Source organism: Mizuhopecten yessoensis, unplaced genomic scaffold (assembly GCF_002113885.1).
Source record: "Mizuhopecten yessoensis strain PY_sf001 unplaced genomic scaffold, ASM211388v2 scaffold716217, whole genome shotgun sequence".
Taxonomy (NCBI): Eukaryota; Metazoa; Mollusca; class Bivalvia; order Pectinida; family Pectinidae; genus Mizuhopecten; species Mizuhopecten yessoensis.
The window spans coordinates 196,229-220,516 of record NW_018480006.1 but is presented as its reverse complement, the minus strand read 5'-3'; the positions used below and the strand labels follow the sequence as shown (position 1 = coordinate 220,516).

Here is a 24,288-nt window from a genome sequence, read left to right as displayed (position 1 = left end):
GATTCTTTTTTCATTTGCAAGATCCCCAGACATGTACTTTTTCGGAATTTTTCTTATTTAACCTACATGAACAAGAATAACCATAACTGTTATGATACATGGATAAAATACAACTATTGGTTGTTGCATGCATAGCACGCCCACCCATATAGAGAGAAGTAATATTTATACTCGTTTTTTCTGACTTTTTGTCAAGACATATACTCGAAACAAATACACAACAGAAAGGGGAAATACCAAAAACACCATATGGAACCTATCTAACTATACCACAAGTGGTTGATGAGATTCCTTGACCGGTTTGGAGCCAAAGACTAACTATATTGCAGGATCCATTTTCGAGTGTAGTACAGATGGAAATATGTAAGATAAACTTGCACAGTGTGTGAACTATTTTGAGATGGTATTAAATAGAGATTTCACAAGGAAGAACAGAAAGCCATGGAAAAACGCGAGGAGGGACGACCCACACATAAACAGTCACTTAAACATCTGAAATGTAGGAAGCACGGAACGTATATACCACAAGGACAAGAAGGTTTGCTGATAATGGCCATGTGTGAATTTGGAATTATCCATGACATTGTGGTCGAACTGGTGATAAAAATGGTGGTGATAGGACTCGATGCCACATACAGTTGTCAACAGAAGACAAGAGAAAATGTCCACGGAAATTCTCCACGGAAACTCGCCTAACACAACATTTCTAACTCATGAAGTAATGATATATGGGACATATACAAATACGGGTAGTGGAAGACTTCCAAGCGGAATGTCGAATGGAAAACTGGTTTGGAGCTGGTTGGTTTTGTGTCCATCCTGGTGGAGGCGTTGTTGGTCACCGTAGGTTTTCCAGTGGTCAATAATATGCCTGTCCTTATATCTATGCTTAAATACCTAGTTACTGGAAGATCCAGTAGTTTTGGTTCGATATAACACTGTTAAATACATAACCTTAATGAATAGGAATGGTCATATTATAATTAAACCAATAGATAAAAGTGATCAAGTATAACACATACAGACAAGATAGATTAACAATGTCAGTAGTAGCAGGATTTCTCATTAAAGGTTATCCTGTCATACGGTACGTAAAGCTCTTCACCTGTACAATAATCAAAACTCAGTAGATACTTTAACTCGTGTTGTTTTTTTCGTCAAAAATAACATGTTATAACAAAAATTTAGCATTTCCTCATATTTCCAAGCAATTAAACAAACAGACAAGCCATGTATTAATATTACTCACCTTCACAGAGTGCGAGAGGTGAAGATCAGAAAATAAAAGGGCATTTATTCAGACACATGAATGTTATTACATTTTATTGATTTGTTTCAAGAATTAACATCCCATAAGTGACTCACGGAAAATATTTTTTTTTTACCTTGACCTGGCCAGGAACTAAGCATACGAAATTGCACAATATTCATGATTTTTTTAAAGTTTCTATGAAGCCTTCTTCTGATTGCACACATGTACCAGGTATGTTTATTTGTGATATCTGTTAAATCTCCAGCTCCTTCAGAAAGTTTTCAACCTCACGATTTTCACGTAGTAGTGATAAGCGGCTGTGTGGTGGACAGCTGGTCAAGTATACTGTAGCTCTCTCACAGTAATCACAATACCGTACTATAGCTCTCCAAACGCACTCAAATACCGAAGATATCTGTTCAAGGGTCTTGATCCTAGAATATCATTTTCTCCAGAATTTTGAAATATCTAAGCTTGCTTTTCTTGATAATCCTTTCAGTAATATTATCATTAATCGTAAAGCCATTCGCGACTAAACTTATGTTCTGTTATGATAATAATACATTTATTGCAACCGTTTCAGTGTTTATTACGTATTTGCCATTACATTGTAGCAATATAATTTGACGATAGGATGTGTCGTGAGACCTAACCATACAAATTCTATCAACTTAAATCCACACTATTTATGACGTTTCCTACATGACCAATAATGGGGCTATCTGATAACAACAGCTGGCATTGGTAGTATTGTGTTAGTATTAATGTGTCAACCTTCTGCGTTCATAAAACACATCTTGCAATATACTGATTATTCTGTGGAAGACTTCGCCAGGCAATGGGCAAATCGGGTAAGCATGCTGAATTGGATTCACTTTAAGAGTGAGTCAACTCCATTATTTAAAAAAAAAAAAAGATGTTAAATATCTCAAATGAAAACAAAACACAATTCAATATTTCTTAACCCGGATGTCCAAACTTTACTCAACGATATGCATGACAAGTTTTTAGTTGTGTATGCAATCATCCTTTCATGACCTGTTTGCAGGAAGAACTTGGCGATAACTAAGGAACCCCTAACTATACATTTTCCTCTGAATTACAATCTTTCTAAATGTCCAATAATGATAAGGATATGGACCTGCCTCGTTTGAACGTTTTATCGCTGGCTCTTCTAGTTGCTGACCCATCCAAACTCCCACTATCATTCTCAGTACCATTAAATCAGGGCTGCAGTCGTATTGTGACTCTGTATGTGGATTTTGAAGAATTCAAAAGATCTCTTAACCAATCGTGAACAACCTCTTCTCCGAAACGCTTCTTCTATCAAAACTATGACTTTCAAACCCTTTACACTACCAACACTCATACTTTCCTGAAGTAACGCCTTCGTTCTCTGTAATGAGAGCTTTCGTTTCCAAAAAAAAAGTGAATTCTGATATAAAAATACAGTTGTAAATGTGTTCGAGCATAACTACTCATTGAAAAGCACAACAGCGGCCAAAATGAAATACAATGAGGATAAAATTGTGAAAATGATTTGGGTGAGTTCCAGTTAGACAATATTTTTGTAGAGTTCGGTTTTAAGATTTTCCAGCAGACTGTAAGCGTTCATGTGAGAACAGACTGTTTGTCTCTTCTGACCGACTTGTTTGTTTCGTTTTCATTTGAAGCTGAACTAATTGATGAGCTTATCAGGACTGGTAAAAAAAAAATAGTCAAGTCAAGTTAAGTAGATAGCGGGCTGTCTTTTGATAACAAAAACTGAATTGAACATCGATCATATATATACCCTCCTTAGCTTGAAATCAAGGACATAACAGACTCTTTTACCTCAGCCGCTTTCCTTGATATTTTACTAACATGATCAACATGGACGGTGTAATCCTAAACTGTGCAACGAGCAGGACGACTTTCCTTTTCACGATAGAAACAACCATTCCTCTCCTACCTATAGTGTTTACATGTTACAGTTGATTTGATATGTAAAAGATTGTTCTAAATGTCATGATTTCCTTGATAGACGTCGACTGCCGACTGTCAAACTTACAGAGTTTTCACAGATGCAGGTTGATGAAGAATATGGACAGGTTGTACGGTTTGCGTCATGATCCACTAGGGCAATACACTATTTCTGATGTGATGTGAAAGTAAGTTTGTTGATGAGCTCATTAATTAGCATTGATTTTGGTGCCATTACCCGCGTTCTCGATGTAAGGACGTGCCATTGCTTGGATTTCACTTAGATTTACATGGCGGGCGTCGTCCATGATGAAGAAGACGATGACCCTTCCGGAACACCTGGTCTTTTTATCCTTGCACTTTTTCAATGGTCTTCATGTAAATCTTTCCTCTGCCCATATTTGGCCCTAGTTTTATCGATTTGGAGTTGAAATTATGATTTTGCTGACAGTTTTCTCTTTCTGTTATATATATAATACAGTACTGCACATACAAATAATAAATAATATCACAATATATACAATAAATGTTCGGATTATAAGAATATAATGTACAATCTCAAAATTGTCATATATAGCTTATGACAGCTTTGAGTAGGATAAGTGTGGATTAGTTTTAAGGGTTTTATGAATTTACGAAACAAAGAAATGAATTCCCAACAAAAAGGATTGCTTTATTTATCAATGATCATTATTTCTTTATTTTCTCCAAAGTGTTCTTGTGTCAAGTGTTCATCGTCATAAATAGTTCTAATGGTTGTATCATATTTAGCATAGTTGATTTAGCTATCTAAAATCAATTGCGTTTATCCCCCAAACCCATTTTTCAATTATAGGGAGAATCATTGTGATTAATTTGACGAATTAAAGCATCGGATAGTAGCAAGGACATTTTGAAATAACATAATATATGCATGTAAATATCAATTAAGTCTGCAGTGGTTGTCAATTTAATTACACAGCGTTTTTTGCCCAATACTGTCAAATGATACCTAAGACAAAAAATATATATTCATACGTAAACCATATGCAAATGAACCTCGTAAAAGTGCATGTAGATATAAGTAACTATGCTCCTTACGTCACAAGATCATATATCTTGACGTTTACTCACTGTGGAATGGGCGGGATGCCGATACAGCAAGTTATGGTAGAGCGCCCTCTACCTGCCGCGTGGCGGTCACGCTCCTAGCATAGGCCGTCTCGAGTCTGGCACGCCGGTACGTTTTCATACGACAAGTGAAATAGCGCCTGTTGCCAAGCGTGAAGGGGAAGGGGACGTGGGTTTTTTAATAAATGTTAGGGAATTTAAAGTTAAATAATTTGATCGTATCCTCCAGGGGACATTCAGGGGAGTCCTCTTATAATATATTATTAATAAGCACATGCTTTGTTGTTATTTATCATCTCTGTTGACCTTGCTACATCTTAGTACATCGTACATTGAAACATATTGACAATAGCAATTATTTAGTTGAAAAACTTTAAATCTGTATTTGATTACTACCTGTCTGTGGCCCCTTTTTACCTGTGTTCGACCTTGCTGACATGAGGAGCTCGGTTGTTTTGAACTGTGGCGGTATGCAGAAAGGGGAGATGCATACAGGTGTATGGCCGGTCTGCAGGGTAGGGTATTGTAATACCAGCAGAGAACAGACTGCAAACTAGATCAAATACGAACTATTGATATAATACAAGTCAGCGTGACACAACACACAAATACCTGATTCGTCATGGATTTGAATTTTGATATCATCAGATAACATTCTCCGGCGGATCTAATCGGAGTGAATATGTTTAAATGTCGAATGGCATGTGTTTAGGGCTGCGATTGCAGATATATGTGAAGGAGTATTCTGGAGGTACTGGGATTGTGACTGAGAATACACACGTAAGGTCATCCGTGTGGGGGTCAGTGGATAGTCAACGGGGGACCACAGACAAATGAATCATGGTACGTACTTATAGCATAGCGACATTCTGACCCCTCCCCATTTCGCAGGATGATTGGTTGTGAAATTACATTTGTTATCCTATCAAAATGCATTCATTTAGATAATAAACCTTTGATGTCCGTCACTGAACCCGATAATGAATCTGCTAACGTTCAAACCAATATAAACGTCTAAATTATCGTACTGTTCAATTACACCCAGATCTCCACTTCAATCTTTTAAGTAACTCTGTTTTGATGTTGTTCTCGTGCGGTAACGTAAAAGATAGACAAACAGACGAAGAGTTTATCCAGTTTGATCAGTTAAGAATTGGATTATCCTTAACCCACTTGGCGTTTGATAAGCATATTCTAGAGTATGAAGGCAATAACTTAACATTTTCTTAATTCCGTCGTTCTGAATATTCACTACTCATGCAAAGTTACACAGAAAGAGGTATTTATCTCCTTCTAAAGTATAGCTATACACGCAGCGTCATGGCGTCAATATAAGATTATAATAAAACATCCATTAGGTCGCATAGAATCTGTGAACATTTCGAAACCAAAACGTTTACAAAGAAAAACAGGAGAAACTCATAAAACTGAGTGATTTGGTATAGTACTGCATATACTTCCACAAAATCATTTTCATTTCTTCATCCAAAGCTAGTAAAGTAAACCCATATTCCGGAGACACTTTTGCAATCTTATTAACTTTGACAACTCGCGGGAAATTCTCGTCCAAAAGCGTTGCATCACATAGTTATGAGAGACGAAACGCTGCGATATGTCTTGCGTGACGGTAAACCCCGCCCCTCCCGAGGTAAAAACACCTAGCCCCACGCGCCGACGACAATAGGAACATGTTTTCATTGGACGTTACGCATGCCATCTGCACGCGCGTCCGACTCTTGAAAACCCTTTGATGTAGAACGCAGGGCAGGTGCTGTGGGTTCACGATAAAGCGGCCGAGTAAATAGCAGTATTCACAACCTCAGAACTGACCGCGAAAAGCAAGTAATTAATAAAGCACCAGCATTAAATTTTGGGACGCCGCTTTCTGTTGGAGCTTTAGGTTACATCTGCAGCCTCCCTGTAAAGTCACTATTGTCTTTTGTCCTTTGAAGTAGATACACCACAGATCCTGCGCTGAATGTTCAGTCCGTAATGCTCGAGTTTTAGTATCTAACTGTTGTGTTGCCGGCACATAAGCCTGTCTGGTTTGTGTCCTGGTTGTTTACAATCGTATACTGGAACTGCTTACTAACGGGATCTAAGTGTGTCTCGGAACAATGTCACTGAACGCCACAGCTTTAGAGGTGAGTGCAACAACATGACCAAACTGAAGAGCAATATGTTCATGATTTAATAGAGTAGTACGCAGAGTGTATCTTAGATTAGAAAAGCTGTAAAAAAAAACTCTGGAAGCTTTAATCAATCCGATTGAAAACAGAAATTGCATGTTGCATGCAAAATATATGGAATTATATTTCAATAAGATAAAAAAACAAGCCAGAAACTTCAGTTAATCGGTTTCGATAAACTTAGTAAAAAGGTTTTAAGAAAAAAGAACACAAATTTGATTGAGTTAACTGTTTATATACAAAAACATTTTTCGTGTTCATCATGTATATTTGGCATAATCTTCGAATAAGCTTATATATATTTTAATATTTAATCTGAATTGATATAAGAATATTTATAATACCCTACCGCATATTATTTGGCGTATTGTGACCAGCATAATGCGGAGATAGTGTACCATAAAATATCAGTGAATGACATGTGCTTCCTACATAATATGTGTCATTTTATTAAAAGGTAGATTACAGCATATACAATAAAATAAACTCGTGTTATTAATTTATAAACGTTTAGCAGTGCGATACAAATGTATTGCTTTCAAACTAAAGGCGTACTCCTTAAGTTTAGCCGAAGCAGTCGGTACTGTCTATGGACTTAATCGGACAGTAACATCATAGGTTATACCATGAATACAGCAACAGTGAAAATCCGCACTAGTTTAATTAAGCACGCTGGTTTGTACATCAGAATATTTACCAAATCTATTTTATAAAAACTTCGATTTAATCAAATATAATAACAACTCAAATCTTACTGCAATATGTTGTACAGTTTTTACTTAACAAAATAAATAGCAACATACTGGCTTAAATAACTGACAATAAAAATTCGATTCTGGAACAGCTGGTCTCATTGATCGGTCGGTATTTGATTCTTATTTCGCATAACATGCAATAAATTATTATTTAATAACATGAAACTTGTGAGTTATCACATAGTTTTATCATAAACTAATTCAAGATATTATTTAAAATAAATTTAAATTCTGCATATTAAGCGGACTAGGTTGTCAACGAAGTATTATAGTGTTTTAACAAAGAAATATTGATGAACAATTTAATAAGAAACGATATATTGCCTCAGAAGATATATGATATTTAACAGGGATACAAAACCAATGTTGGTGACATATGGCGCCAAACGTGAGAGGGGTGTTGGTTGTAAGATAAGCTCGCCTATTGGAGGTGCTCACCTGATATTTTGCATACAGGTGCTAGTAAGGTTTTCATATGCTAACTACACACACACAAACCCACACATACAACCCCGTTCGACAGGTTAATTCTCCTGCGAACAGATTTTTCGTAGTATCATCTAAATGCAAGAACCTGTAAGCGTATTATAATCGAAAGAAATTATATCTATATATCAATATCAAACATGATTTTAAAACTCGTTAACACCCAATTAAATCAAATTAAAACACGATAGTGTTATAAGGAGGCAATACCGTAGTGGTAAGTTTGCAACGTAACATGGTATGCATTGGAATTAGACTGTAGATGCACCGTTCATTTACATCTGTTTATGTAAAATTTCAATCGTGAATAAATATACAAGCACATTGTTTGCTACAATAGATCATACTATTTCTATAAAGTAACAGGTAAATTGTAAAATTGTCCAGGTAAGGGAAACGGTAGGTCCGGGAAGGTGAGCCGCCCTTACGGCAGGTGGTTCGTTCCTACATCTGTATGGACGAGTGTTCTGATTGGATGAGATGTGTACAGGTATACACTATAGTAAAACTCCAGTGTCATTTGGTCGCTGTTCGGCCTTCCAATAAATCAGAATTATTATTTACCTGGCGTAACGTAACTGGTCTGACAGCACAGCCTTGTAAACAAGATAATAGTTAAACTTCAAGAAAGAATGGACGACACCAGGTAGATTAATTGAAATATAATGATGGCCAATTAATGGCCTCTATTGTGGTGATACGAAGGTTGTCGGCAAATCGATGACTGATAAAGAAACCAATACAGAAGAGACTAACAATTGAATAATGGAGAAATGAACACTGGCACTACATTTGTGTGGGAATATGTTATCCTAAGTAAGGAAAATAATGAACTTGACAATCTATGAAATAATCGGGTATTGTGTTGTCTTACATACTACGCAAGGGACAATTTTTACCTTGTAACGTAGCAAGAACAAAACAAATACAAAAGCATATTTGTTTGCTGGGATTCTTTCCAGTCATTTTTAAAGAAATACAAAATTGACATGACATCTAAGGGATGAAATACACACAAGACAAAATATTTGAACTTCAATTCAAAACATCATCAAGAAATATTTTTCTGTATTTATCAAAAGTATTTCCATCAGAAGCATTCACATGTGTACTACAGATATTTAATTAGGCATGCTTCTCATTAGATGGCGAACTTGACAACAGGTAAAGTGACATCATGTCGTGATTATACTAAGACTGTCCCTGAAAGATAACACAATTGTCAGCTTTAAATTCTCGTTAAAAAATAGAAACTTCAGCATAATCCATCTTTGATAATATTTCTAAAACTTTACCAAATGCATACTAACCTATATTCAAAATGAACGTTTAATGAAGAAAATGAAGTAAAAATGCCTTAAACTGTCTTTTCTTGATAATGTTTTGCTCGCTTTAAAGCTAAGTAGGCTTTTCGTAGACCTGAGATTGTGAAGTAGGAGTGTGTCAGCTTGAGTGACGGGAGGACGCCGAACGCGTGTCGTTCACACTACACTGAGTCTGAGGTCGTTACACCACACATAGGGCATTCCTTCGCGGCCTAAAGTCAACAAACCCGGGTACCCGCCATCTATACCCACTGAACCGGGCACAGTTGTATTGGGTGCGGACAGAGCATCTGTCGCTCTGTGAACTGTGCCCTGGGGGGTCAATGTCCGGACAGGGCTTTACACCTCAGTAATTCTAAAGCAAAATATAAATATTGAAATATCTTATATATAAACACACGGGGATTGAAAAGCTATTCAGAAACACATATGGGCTTTTTCGTTATCTCAAAATGGCTTCAGCCACGTTTACCTTATGATTAAATTCATTACTTAGATAAAGAAAGATAACACGAATGTAACATAAACCTCCATTTACGTTCATATTCCTGTTGGAAGCAGGTAACGTGTAAGATTAGAAGTATGAAACCTGTTGAAATGATGTGAAAACTGTTGTGTGTTGCTTTGTTACTCACTGTGCTTTATTGAACAGACCGTGAAACTGTGCACTTAAACTGTATGAAAAAAACAACGAACCTTCATTGAATATTAGAAATAATAATTCACATGTGAAGAAAAGTTTGTTGAATAAAAGATACTGTGATGAATCTTAAGATTTTTCTGTAGTATGCGTCTTGCCTGCTTGTTTGCCTCTAGCTCGCGTGTCTAGTTGTTATTCCCATCGTCCGTTTCTTTGCGATATAACAATTGAATAAATATTTGTATTGCATTGTGAACTATGATAAGTTGACACAAGCGCATATATGATTTACCACCTAAGCTATGCAAGTGTGATTTGTCATTTCCTGTTCTGTTAAATAATAATTTCTGTAAGAGTAAATGGTTGGTAAAAACTTACTCTTCAAATGCTTTAACGTATTTAAGCCATAAAAGATGCGATATTTCTTTGGAACATGAAAAGTAGCAGTTTATGATCAAATCTGATTTAGGTTTGCCAGGTATGTTTTCTTAGCCCAAAAGTTGTTCTTTTTTGCCAACGCTGTGGGAATTCCTCTCAAATTCACACAATATTTTTTTCTTATTTATTAGTTTTCTTTGTAACATTTAATAAAGGCTTGCTGTTTCTTACGAAATACGCATGTGAAATAGAACATTTCTCAATAAAATGAATTATAAAGCAACAAACACAGCATTCTCATCGTCTTAAAGTTGGTGCAAAAACCGATCTTACAATCTTATCCAAATAACATTTGTATTCAAAGAATATTACTAGTGTAATGTCAAGAAAAAATAAACGAATGAAGCCCTGTTATTCATATATATAAAAACAGTTTGTATTAAGTAGCTTTTTTCTGGTGATATTTTTCATTTCAGTTTTTTCCTTTAAATATGAAAGGTAGCCCCAAATGTCCTTCACACATGAGAAATGAATCGAATAGATATATTTGTTTTGCCTATTGAACTGTGGAATCATTCTTTGATCAAATATTAATGTTAACTTCTTAGTCTATTTGCGGTGATCAATTATGTATATGTGAACACACCGCTATACATACCTCGGCTGTTGACTGAACATACATGCATATTATATTTCAATAGGTTTTCATCGATTTGGCACTTCTTCAGAAATCGCTTTATTTATGATATATACAAACTGTAGCCATTAAATTGACCAGTGTCTAAGGTTCATCAAGCATCAATGGACGGCATCAATGGATGCGTACCACACCAACCTAACTAAAATAAGAAAATGTGACATCAAAAAACGTTAAAGCATGACAATAAGAATAAGGTAGAATCAATAAGTGGGGTCTGTGTAATTTATACTTTATTAACAAGAGCAATAAACATTAAGATAAAAGTATGGTTTGTTTGATAGATAACTCACTTCTGATACTCAAAAGTATAAACACAATGGTATATATCTCGCTGTAGAATGTAAGAAAAGGATAAACCAAATTATACGTAATTGACAGCAGACGAGAACATTCTTGCCAGATGCCAAACTGACACAAACATCACTACACGTCCGGGATCTCTTCTTACTGATCTTACCTGAATTCTCTACCATTGGACTGGGCTTTATCAACGAACAGTGAAGCTTGTGGTCAGACTTGCTATGGCAGAGTTTCAAAGATAAAATATTCATTGGTAAGATACAAATTAATAACAGATGTTAATGATATTAAGTAACTAAGTAAGGATTTTCTTCACGAGAAGCGATGTCACGTATCGCCTTCCAATGGTTTATTTGATCGGTTCCTTGTTGCTCTGTAGTTAACCCTTCCTGAACAACTAGTCGTGTCCTTCCACCACAGTTTCGATCCTTTCCTTTCCATTACCACAATTCGTTTTACAGTGTTATTTGTATGCTTCGGTTGTTTCATGGTATTTTCGTCGTTTTCCAAGTTACCAATGCCGACTTCGTTATTGTTTGGGTGTTTCTATTCTTTTCTGTAGGCTCCGTTGTAATTTGCGCGAAGCCGTAATTTATTTATAGTTCACATGTCTACCCTTACATATTATTTCACATGTCTACCCTTAGGCTAAATTGGTGCTCTTTTAATGTACTATCATATATACCTTGAATGGTTTAGAGGTTTGAAATAAGTGATACTGATAAACAGGGGGTAGTTAAAATATGCATGTACCTTATTGCCAAATAATGTGAACAGGAAATAATAAATGCAGCCATAACGTAGGTATAAAAAAGGCGCACTACCTGTAATTGTACCGAGCCTAGTCAACAGATGATCAAACAAAATATGCTTAGTTCCTGATATTAGTGAACATTAAAAGCACTGTTAAATTAGGACATCTAGAACACAAGACATGTATGGGCTTGGTTAATTAAAACAAGAGTTGATAGTCTTTTAAATATGTGAGGTAGAGTGTGTTTCAAACGGGTGCAAAACTGAGAATGATTTCAAACCGTTGGATGCACTGGGGTCCGATTTTGCTAAATATGATGTTTCGAGATGACGTGAAGTGTCATGAAATAGACAATTTTGGAGGTTGGAATCGACTGCAAGGTGAACATTTGTATACTAGACAAAAAAAAGAAGTGCTTGCAACTGTATCCAAATAGATAAGAATGTTTCTCTTGTTTTCAGTGCTCGTCATTCGAGAGTCACTATGCCGTGGACGTGACCTCAGCCGTGGTACAGAGTGAACTGTTGTCCGGCAACTACTACCACGATACTCCAGGTACGTCACTCACTCATATACTATGTTATTCTTGTACTGTATATTATTCCATTTTCATGGACACCTTATCTTCCCAATTATTCAGCGAATTAAATGCAGAATTACCCGAGAATATTAGCACACTAATTAAACAATAAAACTGATTTCTTATTTGATTTAAGAATTTAACTAACATTTCAACTTCCAAATATTTAGATGTAATATTGCAGATCATTAACGTTTCTGTAGTACAGCCTTATATGAACTTTCCAACCACAAATGTTGTTATAAATAAACAATAGCAGGAATAACCGCACGTATTTTTTTTTCCAATCACAAACCGCTCTAAATACTGCAAGAGTAATCGGGAGCAAATATTTCGTGACGTCAAATTCTAATTAAGACGGAATTTATCAATTTTTATGTTGTTTTGAATATAAGGATTGAAATTTATATTTTCAATATTTATGATTGTTTGCATCAAAGTTCTGTCCAAATATATATTCTCCCAATTGCGCTACCGCCTATAATGGAATATGTTGGAACGGAACTGAATAGCATACCATTATGAAAATTAAAAGATGCATTTCATTCTTTTAAAAAAACTGATTTGCGATGGCAAAATTATATAAATACATAGTGAATAGTATAGGTATCGATTGTGTTTACCATATCGCTGTATGGAAATGTGGCAAACGGCCTAAAATGTCGGTGCACGAAAGCGTCACAAGGTACAACTACGACTCTAGCTTATATACGAACGTTTATAACTTTTATCATTTTCTCAGTAGGTCAAGTGAATCATAAATATTTATCTTGTTACACGTCTATTCCATCCACTCGCTAGTTTACCATTCAATCCTGTTAACTTTTAAAAATAAAGATTTGAAATAAGTATCCATTTATCTGCCAACATAGTGGCTGCTCTTCTTGCTCTTCTCGTTAAATAGTAGGACCACGGACTTAGATAACCTAATCTAATTCCGTGGTAGGACTATGTATCTTATTTTCAAAATATGTCGTACTTTAAAAACGCGAACATCAAAACGGTTAATGAATGATAGCCTCTCTTCCTGTCTCCTTATCTGCGGGACGTTTTATTTCCCGCAGACCTATTCCATACTAATACGTACTAATATGCTCCTAATGACGACAGTGATTGTGAAGCTACTTAAAACTACATTACCTTGTCAGCTAACATGCCATCACATACTTGTAAAGGAATTGAACAGTGATCTTCTAATCGGGATCAATTAGTGATAAGGACGGATACGTCTCCGGTAACCATTGTATTGTGGCCCGTAATAACGGTATTACGTCATAATGCCCGTCGTTCCTGCACTTGTCCTTACTGACAGTTTTGACACTAATCTACCTGGTGATACAAGTGACGATTGACCGCTGTACCTACCTGGTTTCACCTGTCGGGAGGTGCCCTGCCCATATGCCACCTGCCTCGTCTGACCCCTGCTGGTACCTGACACCTCTTGGTGCCAAATATGTCAGGAACGGCAACTGATGTCCAGTAAGGTGTGGGGAATGTCATAGACGGTCCAAACGTGTCAATTAAATACTATTTAGAGACATGGGAAATACTGACCACTGCGTTTGACATTTCTTTTTAGCAATGGTTTGTTATATGAAAGTGTGATAGACTGGCAATTTATATTTTATCTTTTCCTCGTATCATGTGTGATCCAAATAATACCACATTAACGGGACTGATTGAAAAGTCCAATTTATTGTGATGAAGTCGCTGGCATGACTGAGAAGTTTAAATAATGCACAAAAGAAAAATTCAGGAATGATTATTGTTCATTCAGACCTTATTTTTTAATCTAAACTTTCGCGAATTTTCCATGGACCATTTTTTTACTGAGGTTGCATTATTCAAAGACTAGTGTCCATCGGTATGTCTAAGTATTGTAGATTATGTGATTAAAGGTGCATCCTCAAATATATAATTTCTATAGCATCCCTAAAGTTATCTCTGCCATGCATTTGACATTATGAACATTTTTACTGGAGTATAATATTGACATACCAATGTTTATTTATCTAAGTACGTGTAAACTGTCCTAAATATATTTACCTCCTACTCGTTCCTGTATTGCGTACTTTCAGTGTTAATAACGTGACAATATCGTAATGTAGTGTTCTGGGGTTATGACTCCTACACGAATAGATGCCAGCACAGGTACACCCCACAGGTGTTCATCCAGGTAACCTAGTCAATCGAGGTGAGGGTTTTTTGTAGCAAACTCAGTACATGAGACTCTTTAAGATGTCAGATTGTATCTATAGACACAACTTCTTTTTCAAGTACATGGTTTATCTTGGATCAAGTATTGTTTCGTTTTAAGTTGAAGCATAGAAATTGATTGGTTCCAATTATGAGACCAACGGCAAAGTATACTGCGACTGTGTTTAACCAACTCGAGTACAACCCGCAACTGTGTCTACGAAAAAACTATTTAGCAAAAGGACAATATAAATACCATGCACTCAATAGGTCTTTGGAATTTCTTGTGATTAATTCGTTGGGACAATTTTGGTTACATAAACGAACTAAAATGAATGGAAGTATTCTAGTGACTAATTGAACTAAAAAGAAATTAGGTCGTTAATGGATATGAACTTTTACTGCCATCACTTCCGGCCCCGTGTACAGGTGCGTCACGGTAGGTATCCCCGACAGCCTCTCAGCTCCAGGTTAGTGTAACTGTTGAGCATGCTATATCGACACGTCTACAGGTGAAATGGGGACGTTCCTCTAGTAGACCTGCACTACACAGGGATTTAATCGTATTGCACTCGGAATCAACAGACATGCTCCGTTGCCCTTGTAATTGTGTGTATCCACCTTAACAGGCCAATATATAACAGAACAGACCTTTTGAAGTGTTCTAATCCAAATTTTATCTCAATATTCACTTGTTATCTCAATAAAGATTAAAAGTCAGGAGAAGAAGATGTATTTTATATTGAATACAATATCCAGTACATTTGTGTTTGGGATGTTCAATCGTAAATCAAACACTAAGACAGGCCTATTGTCTAGCGAGTGATCGGGTACATATCGGACGGGACCCTACAATCTGTACCGGTAATGTGAAGGCTGAACTAGTGGAAACTTTAAATAAGTTCAAGAAAAAATAACTTATAATATATACTTACAAGTTTGCGCCGCTGACTATATCTATTACAGATATTGATAAGTTCGACCTATTTCTGGTCAAGATCATTGCATATAAGCAAAAAGATGTCCCGTTATCCAATTATGTACATCTCATATTTGTACGAGTACATTATGTAATACATATGATTATTTCTCTTTTCATACTTCTCAGAGAATACTAAGCTAATGTGATGTCATTTCATTCCGGTAAATACCTTATGTATATATTTAAGCTTTTTGAAACAAAATATATTTTTAAAATAGTTAAGAAAGCATGTATAGCTCATGTGTGTGTATATGGACTTACGTTATGGTGATTCATAATGTAAAGTGGAAACTGGTGGCGGAAGTGGAACGAATATAAGCGTGGTCAACTAGTAATCAGTATATAAACAAGCAGCGTACACAGTCCGTGACCATGTGTTATATATATAATAATATTATAAATTACTTAATCACGCGCAGCAGCATTATCACCTCCACGTGTTAATAATAACACACTCCCTAATTGCTTTGTGATATTTTGAAGGAATTTATAACCGCTTTAAGACACTTTAAAAGTGCATGCAGCTTCTGAACGAAAAATACCAATTTAATTTTTCAGTTAATAATTAAGAGAACCGAGCGAGCAAGTTAGAATCCTAACCCTGTTCACTTTTCGTGAAGTGTCACTGTACAATCTCGCTAATTATGACGCTTACGACAATAGGGTCGTGAGCAAGGTGTCTAATATTGATCACGCTTCCGATTTTAATTTGAGCGATATCGATTGGGTGTTGGGCAACTAACGCCCCTGGCCAGTCTTCCTTGGAGACATTGTGGGCAAATTAGGGGCTATTATCACGGGTAAAGGGGCCGGCATTCCAGCACACATGTGTGACCACTCTCACACACCGTCAGCTGTGCAGCAGGCCCCCTCCTTTGTTGTGAGCCGCCGTGGTAGTAGACAGATGTGTACACACGCTCAAAGGGCAGTGTATGGATGAGACGTGGAGCGAACTAGAGTGCCGAACAGCTGCTCCATAGCTCTATTGTAAAGTACGGGAAACATACATGTGCTACATGTTTACACTCCTCTTACTACAGACCAGTGTGTACTGTTATAGTTCTCACGGATTTACAGAGCAGCTTACAGACAGACACTAGTTTATAAACACTTCTAGGATGAAATATTCTCCAGGTTCGTATGATTTGACGTGTTATTTGTCATGTCCATGCGTTTTATTACCGTGATGACGTGACCAAACAAATGGGGTACAATTTTATAACGTCAGTTGTAACACTGACTTAGATAGCAATCTAATTCCGTGGTTATAATAAGAGTCGAGTGTGCTTATTTTTTTTTCTCTCGAAAGTTAGAAAAGAAGTCTACGGTTAACAACAATTAGGAAAAGTAAAGCGATTGTATAGAAAAGATAAGTAACATTGTCGGCTCAAATAAAACGATGTTTTTGTTTTCAACTTACATCAGTGAATTTAAGTAGAGCAAAGGTAAACAAATACATTTCTTTTTTTTTTATCACAGGTTTAACTTTTATATGCAAATGATATCACATTTCTACTTTAGTTTTAAAACATCATTCCTTTTTATCCAATTCTAAACTTTAATTGTATTGTATTCAATTCCTAACACATGTCGACATTAGTTTGATCTGTGTTTTATTTCAAACTTAATGTATACTGTATTTTAACATTTCGATAAGACAATAATTACAGGAATAGAGCAAGCAACGAGTTGTCTCTGCCAACTTTTATAATTCAGCCTTTATGAAATACACTGTCTAGTTTGGAACAAACGTATATACTGAAACATGCATGTTATAATGGCAGATCGGAATGCTGTGGAAGTACAGATAGAATGGTCCATGAATGAACGGTTGACCGTTCTGTAACATATCGAGATAATTGTAATTCTTTAAACACGCACTTTTAACACGATATACTGTGTTGTAATTACGTACGTCAATGAAAATGTCTCTGTGTATTGTCTCACACTGATTGTCTGAAAGCCATCGCTGTAGATAGCTGTATAGTGTATCTTACGTATTTTAGTAGTAAGGCCCGGTGACGTTTCAGCGTGTAATACGTACCTTGTAGTATATTTTAGGAGTAAGGCCCGGTGACGTTTAAGCGTGAAATACGTACCTTGTAGTATATTTTAGGAGTAAGGCCCGGTGACGTTTTAGCGTGTAATACGTACCTTGTAGTGTATTTTAGGAGTAAGGCCCGGTGACGTTTCAGCGTGAAATACGTACCTTGTAGTATATAATAAGAATCCCAGTCACCACACGTCATTACTTACAGTCGTGACTAACATTTCATTTAATATGTGTTTTAATCCGAAATTACAGTGAAGATAATTGTAATATGTATTATTATAAGTTGGTGCATTCTCGGCCAAAACTAAAAAAGATTGATACATCGAAATTCTTTTGTCTAACTAACTAATGTTTAATAGATGTTGGTGTGTATTCCTAGCATGTACTAAGTCTGTCCTGTCTGTCCGATAAAGAAACTAACATGTACTAAGTCTGTCCTGTCTGTCCGTTATAGATGTTGGTGTGTATTCCTAACATGTACTAAGTCTGTCCTGTCTGTCCGATAAAGAAACTAACATGTGTATCAACTGGTATAATATTTTACCTCACAAAAATCCAGACATTTACACATCTTCGTTATATTAATGGGACATTTGATAAGTGACTTGCAGTAACTTTACTTTGTAAATTTTGGTGGTTATTGTTTCGGGAGCCAGGTCATGTCCTGTAACTATTTTGTGTGCAACGTTTCAAAGCTGGTTCTTCAACGCGGGATGCAAACTGGAATTTAAATATGACAGATTTTCAGTTTCCCCCACCCATTTTATCCTCCATGTGTAATTATATAATATATAAAAAGCCCACCCCAAAAAAATGAGGAACTTATATTCTATATACTTAGTTACCATAGTGAAAGGTCTACCAGTTCATTTATGTAAAACATAACATACTTTGACTCCTTTTTCATGCTAGAACACGTACGTTGCCACATATTGAAAATTATCGATTACACTTGAAAGGTATTTTTTGCGTTTCTGAAGACTGAAGCACATCCGTTCGATTTTAAATAGACCGCCAACACTAAAAACGTAAAACAATAAAATCGATAATGGTTCTCGTTTATATTTACCGGGCTCAATCGTACACATGTACCACCTAAGATGCCTCTGTTATACTCAGCTGTTACAAGAGCGTGATCGGATGAGAGATATCGATAAAATTGGGTTGGGTTGCGTCCCTGGGCTGTTGAGCTAAATATCACAATCCCCCTGAAACAATATGCATGCCGTTATATGGGCGATGACGTCGTTCCGTTGCTGACAAGCACAGCCGTCGACCGGCAACACGACCAAGGGTCGGCCTGTCAATTATCAGTATGGTTGTTGCGTCCTTAACAGAGAGATGTAAAAATCAATCACCTTGCCTTTTCTACCATTGATATGTACTAGGCAATTGGTCGATAGTATAAAACGCTTCCAGTGTGTCTGCCTGCCCGCATGATCAGGAAGCTGCCACCATCAGCAGCCCAAGCCCTGGCTTACACGATGAGTAGCTAAGTTTATGGGAACCAGATGTGAAGGCGAATAGCGTCAGCTGTGGGTCCATTCATGCTGCATTCTGCCTCCCTGTCCTCCAGGCCTTCCTCACAGCACACATGTGTGAGTTCCAACGCTAATTTCACTGGGATGTGTGCTCGTGTGTACTAAACTTTCATAATATATTTGTGCTTGATCTGGATGGAAATAGAAGCCTTAAACTGTATGTGTGTGCAAAGTCGACGAGTGATTTGAAGGTATGTTTGTCTGCGATATGTGTTACATAGCATAATGATGAACTGTTATTACTTAGTATAGAGAGCTCCCTGGTAACGGGAAGTGATCGGCATGATTAGCAGTCCCTTTGCTGCCATTATGAGACAGCCTCAGGGGATGCTGGAATGTTATGCTTGCAGCAAGCTGTAACTGCTGTGGCAGACGTCCCTATCGGTTGACGCTTGTGATGTACAGATATATCATAAACAGGGTTGCCTAATCTGGAGGGAACATTGACATGTTTCCAGAGTTTCTGTAGAAAGGTAAAACAAGTGAAACTACAGATGGTAATATAACCTAGTTTTTGTATTGTGGTTATAGTCTTAGTAAAAGCCGGTCGATACTCCGTAGCTGCACTACTGGTAAAGAGAAACATAGGCTGAATGCAAGCACTGGCATGTCGGATAGGTCAGGATTGATATATTATCTATATTTCAATTTTCCTGAATTAATTGTTTTTAATTTTCATTTGACTCTGGATATCAGACGTTAACTAGTGGCCTTATGTGCGACACCGTGAAAATATTATCAATCCATCCATCAAATTACTTGCTAACTATCTCATATTGTAGATTGCGACCCCTTCACTATGTAGTATACATGCTTAGTTCTTTAAACATTGCAATGCCTGTTGACACAAAAGGGACCGTTTAACACTTTAATTTATCGGTGCAAGACGCATCCCCGCCCTCGGGTAGATTCGGCCTTTATTATTGCTCAGCGTTGAGTTGACAGACACCCCATGCCACATATTGTCCACTGGAATTCGGTGACACTATTGTAATGACCCATATCCGGTCAGTGTCTTTGACCTCTGATGTTATTCATGACTGACCATAGCGAAGGGTTATTATGCTTTATTTCCCTTTCAGTGGTCATTCTTTTGAACCACGCTCATTGTCCGAAGACGTAATGTATACCAAGACTCACAAGGACATTACAATGGACTCGGTTTGTCATTGGCGACAGTGGATCTCTAACGTACAGTCAGGAGATGATGCGTTCTGTGTGGGCAGATTTGGTCCCCTTCATTGTACATAAAGTATACTAGCACTTCCCCATTGTGATAGATATACTGTCGAGTACATTTGAACACCTGCTACCAAGGTCGACAGTCATCCTTGTATTGGTACCTATACCTACTAAACCCGCATGTCTGAGGGAGAGACAATATCAGGCTAGAACAACAACGTTACAGTATAAATTTTAAAGTTAACTTACTAGCCGGAGTGTAAAGTACACGATACACAGAAATAATAATAATAAAGGTTTTAACCATTGACCACATTCAGGTCTACATCAAATTATAGCAATTGCGGATTCAGGACTAGAATTGTACGGGGTGGTGACCATGGGGTATACGGATATGAAAAACTTAGATGGGAAATGTTCACAATAAAGTAATTTTTATCAACTAATTAATATATAAACATCTATACTTAAACATTAGAATTAGCGTCTTACTAAGTTAAAATTGTCTTCAGCTTGTAACAAGTACGGAAATATTTGAGTGTTTTATAAATCTGCGCTATTATAAACACGGTAATATAACACTCAAGTTTGATAAATGAGTAGGTTACGCGGAAAATCTTTCTCGTTTTCCATGTTTTTCGAAATCGCGGAAACCAAGCAGAACATGTGTTAAAAAGACAAAAATATTTGCACCAAGGGGAGTAACGACATAAATTTATCAAGGCTGATATCCATGTAAAGTATTCGATCGCCTCCCTAATGCTGTAGGACTGGATTGCAATTTCTAGATATTCACTTGAAAGAGACCGTATAATTTGTAGTATAACCATCAAACGCTATCTCCCATATTTTGGTATTGACGTTTTCATCAAAACTGCACCACTGTTGATTACATCATGGAGATTTGAGATTGTACTTATTTTTTGAGATTGTTGCTTTACTACACGAACTACCGTATTTTGAATGAAGGAGGGTCGTCAGATATGTTATTTCCGGTTCTAATCGGTTCGTACCGGGATGCAAATGTATACGTAACAAGTCGTATTTGCCTGAAGTGTTAGTCTCGTTCAACCAGACTCTTATTGTCTGCGCAAATACGCCGAACAGAGAATTTTAAGTGATCAAGCGTCTGGTTGAACGAGACTACTGAAGTGTGTGATTGCATTTCCTTTGCGGATCTAGATGGAGTAGCTCTCGAAAACCGAAAAGCTAACAAACAAGACGTGTTTGAAATACTAATTGCAATTGCCAATACCATACGTGCGATAAATGTGTCACATGCATGTGGCGAATCCTCGTTCTTCTGGACTTTAACATCGGTTGTTAAGTTTTTCGAAATATTTTATGAAACCAAAATGATTGTTGTACTGAGGGTTACTACGTTTACAGTATATATCAGGATGGTATTATTCTCTTCACCTTATTTATGTTTGCTATCTTTTTTCATATATTCACAGTTGAGGTTATGTCCACAGAGACGATGACGTCACACGGATGTCATGACCCCATGTCGATGATGGGTATTCCCCACCCCGCAGTGATCGGGTTGCCTTACAACCAGGCGAGCATGGTACTAGCCGGCTACAGAGACTGCGCCGCCCAGGCCATCAGCTACCTTGTGGAGGTAGAGCACATGTCTATAGACGATCCATTTGTTGTTGGGTTGCGCAATCACCTCCAGGAATATCAAAAATCCCTGGATTTTGGACAACTTTTACGACATCAGTTTGACGTTACGATGACGTCAGCACCACAACACGAACATTCATTGGACGATTCTGGTATTTCGGAAAGTGACAACAGTATCGAACACACCCATTTGACATCATTACAGACTGCAGATATAACACAATTTGTGTCAAATGGGACTCAGGACAACCGAAGTATAGACATTGGAGACGGAGAGGCGTTGAACCTCCATGCTTTACAAAACAGTACCCCGGCGATTTCCGCTCTCGCTCAAGAACTTTTATACCTTCTAGAGGAGGAGGAAGCGGAAGTGATGTCAGAGTCTGAAACTGAGGAGGACGTTATAGAGCAATGAACATAGTTAGTGTGAGTGTTTGTGTGAGTGTAATACATAGAGTTTTAGTGAACAAAGAACCTGTCACCACTTATTTACATCGCGGCTACTGTGTGAAGATTTCTTATTGTGAGTGTTGATATTCATTCAAATATTCAGACATGTTTTATAAACATGTCTATGAATACATTTAGAGGGAAAGAGATGGAGAGAGATTGGCGTTGAATTCTAGAAAGTAGTCCTTCCTCGTCCAGTAGTTTTGGAGCGAGTCTTTCCAGCTTCTGATCTATAGGATTCCTGGAAGCGAAATTCATGTACCACATGCGCTACCCGTATGTAAACATTGGCTGATGCATGACCCGGATGATCCGGGGTCATCCTCTACTATCCAGGGTCCATTGGACTCCGCATACTTCCTTGTCAATCTTTCATCAGCATTGTCATTCCTTACCATCACTTTATTGTGTGGAGTGACAATTTTGGCTAGCTATTGACTCTGTTGTATGCTGTGTATTGTACCCTAGGTAACGGTATCGTAACCTATGCCTCATTCTTTGTTCAATCCAACGTCTAGCGGTAAACGTATATATATGATTTAAGATATGTCTCTGATAGCGCTCTATACTAGTACATGGTCTGTAGGCTGAATATTAATAACCAGTTCCTTTAGATTTCATCACAAAAAGTATTATTTATATTGAAATTGAAACAACGCATATGTACGTTGTATATCAATGCATATACGTGCTTCGTCTGAATCACATGACAGTCTGTTTCAAATTAGGAATAATGGAAAAAAAACTAGATATTGCAAGGAAAATGTCGATATTCACTTTCACTTAGAGCAGCTATGTGTACTTTTTATCATGCTATTTATCTATTTACATCCCGAGTGTGTTCAAAATAATATTTTCATGAAAATCGTGTTATGCTATACGTAAACTACCACTAATACCGGTAAATGATGGACTATCCTACACAGACAAAATGTTCACGTACATGTTCACAGTGACCGTTTTAATCACGTTCAGGACTGACATTGTGTAAAATTTAACTAATTATTTATTAATGGCTTAAATTTGCTTCGAAAGTAAATTAAGTTTAACGTATTTTCATTATATGGTGCTGTCTCCCTCATTTTTAATATAAACATTTGTTGTTTTTTGTGCATAATTAATTTATATTTAATCATTTTGTACATTTACCTTTTTGCTTAATGTCAGATGTCTTGGTCAGAATTGTATTCTCAGCTGGCATTTGGCTGATTCATAAGAATTATCAAGAAAATAAACTCTAGTTTTAAAAACTGATTTTCTGTGTGTGCTATTATTGGTATAGAAGTATTGGGTAATAGCAGCGAGAGCCCTTGTATGAACTGGACAGGTAAAAGCCCATAAATACCAGATTCGATAGCAATCACTTTTCGCTAAATAACACCATGGGTCAGACAATAACACCTGAGTTGTTTAATTTGCATACCGACAAAACCCCACTGCTCTGAAATGTCGTCGGTATACCGACAAAACCCCACTGCTCTGAAATGTCGTCAGTATACCGACAAAACACCACTGCTCTGAAATGAAACATTCATGGGACAAAATACCACTGTTTTGAAATGTCGTCAGTATACCGACAAAACACTGCTGCTATGAAATGGAACCATCCATATCGGGACAAAACCCCACTGCTCTGAAATGTCGTCGGTATACCGACAAAACCCCCCTGCTCTGAAATGTCGTCGGTATACCGACAAAACCCCACTGCTCTGAAATGTCGCCAGTATACCGACAAAACCCCCCTGCTCTGAAATGTCGTCGGTATACCGACAAAACCCCCCTGCTCTGAAATGAAACCATCCATATCGGGACAAAACACCACTG

At 37.1% G+C, this 24,288-nt stretch overlaps 1 protein-coding gene across 5 annotated transcripts; it reads left to right on the top strand.

Annotated features, from left to right (window-relative positions):
• Positions 1 to 4,786: 4,786 nt before the first annotated feature.
• On the top strand, positions 4,787 to 23,718 carry LOC110442140. Of its 5 annotated transcripts, none has more exons than XM_021485607.1 (3): positions 4,787 to 5,167; positions 12,313 to 12,406; positions 21,843 to 23,718. In XM_021485607.1, the coding sequence occupies exons 1-3, from the start codon at positions 5,165 to 5,167 to the stop codon at positions 22,427 to 22,429; spliced, it is 684 nt and encodes a 227-aa protein (XP_021341282.1). In that variant the 5' UTR covers positions 4,787 to 5,164; the 3' UTR covers positions 22,430 to 23,718. The 5 variants fall into 5 exon arrangements, with proteins under 5 accessions (XP_021341282.1, XP_021341281.1, XP_021341283.1 ...); XM_021485606.1 differs by lacking the exon at positions 4,787 to 5,167 and adding an exon at positions 6,195 to 6,468; XM_021485608.1 differs by lacking the exons at positions 4,787 to 5,167; positions 12,313 to 12,406 and adding an exon at positions 16,433 to 16,743.
• Positions 23,719 to 24,288: the final 570 nt, after the last annotated feature.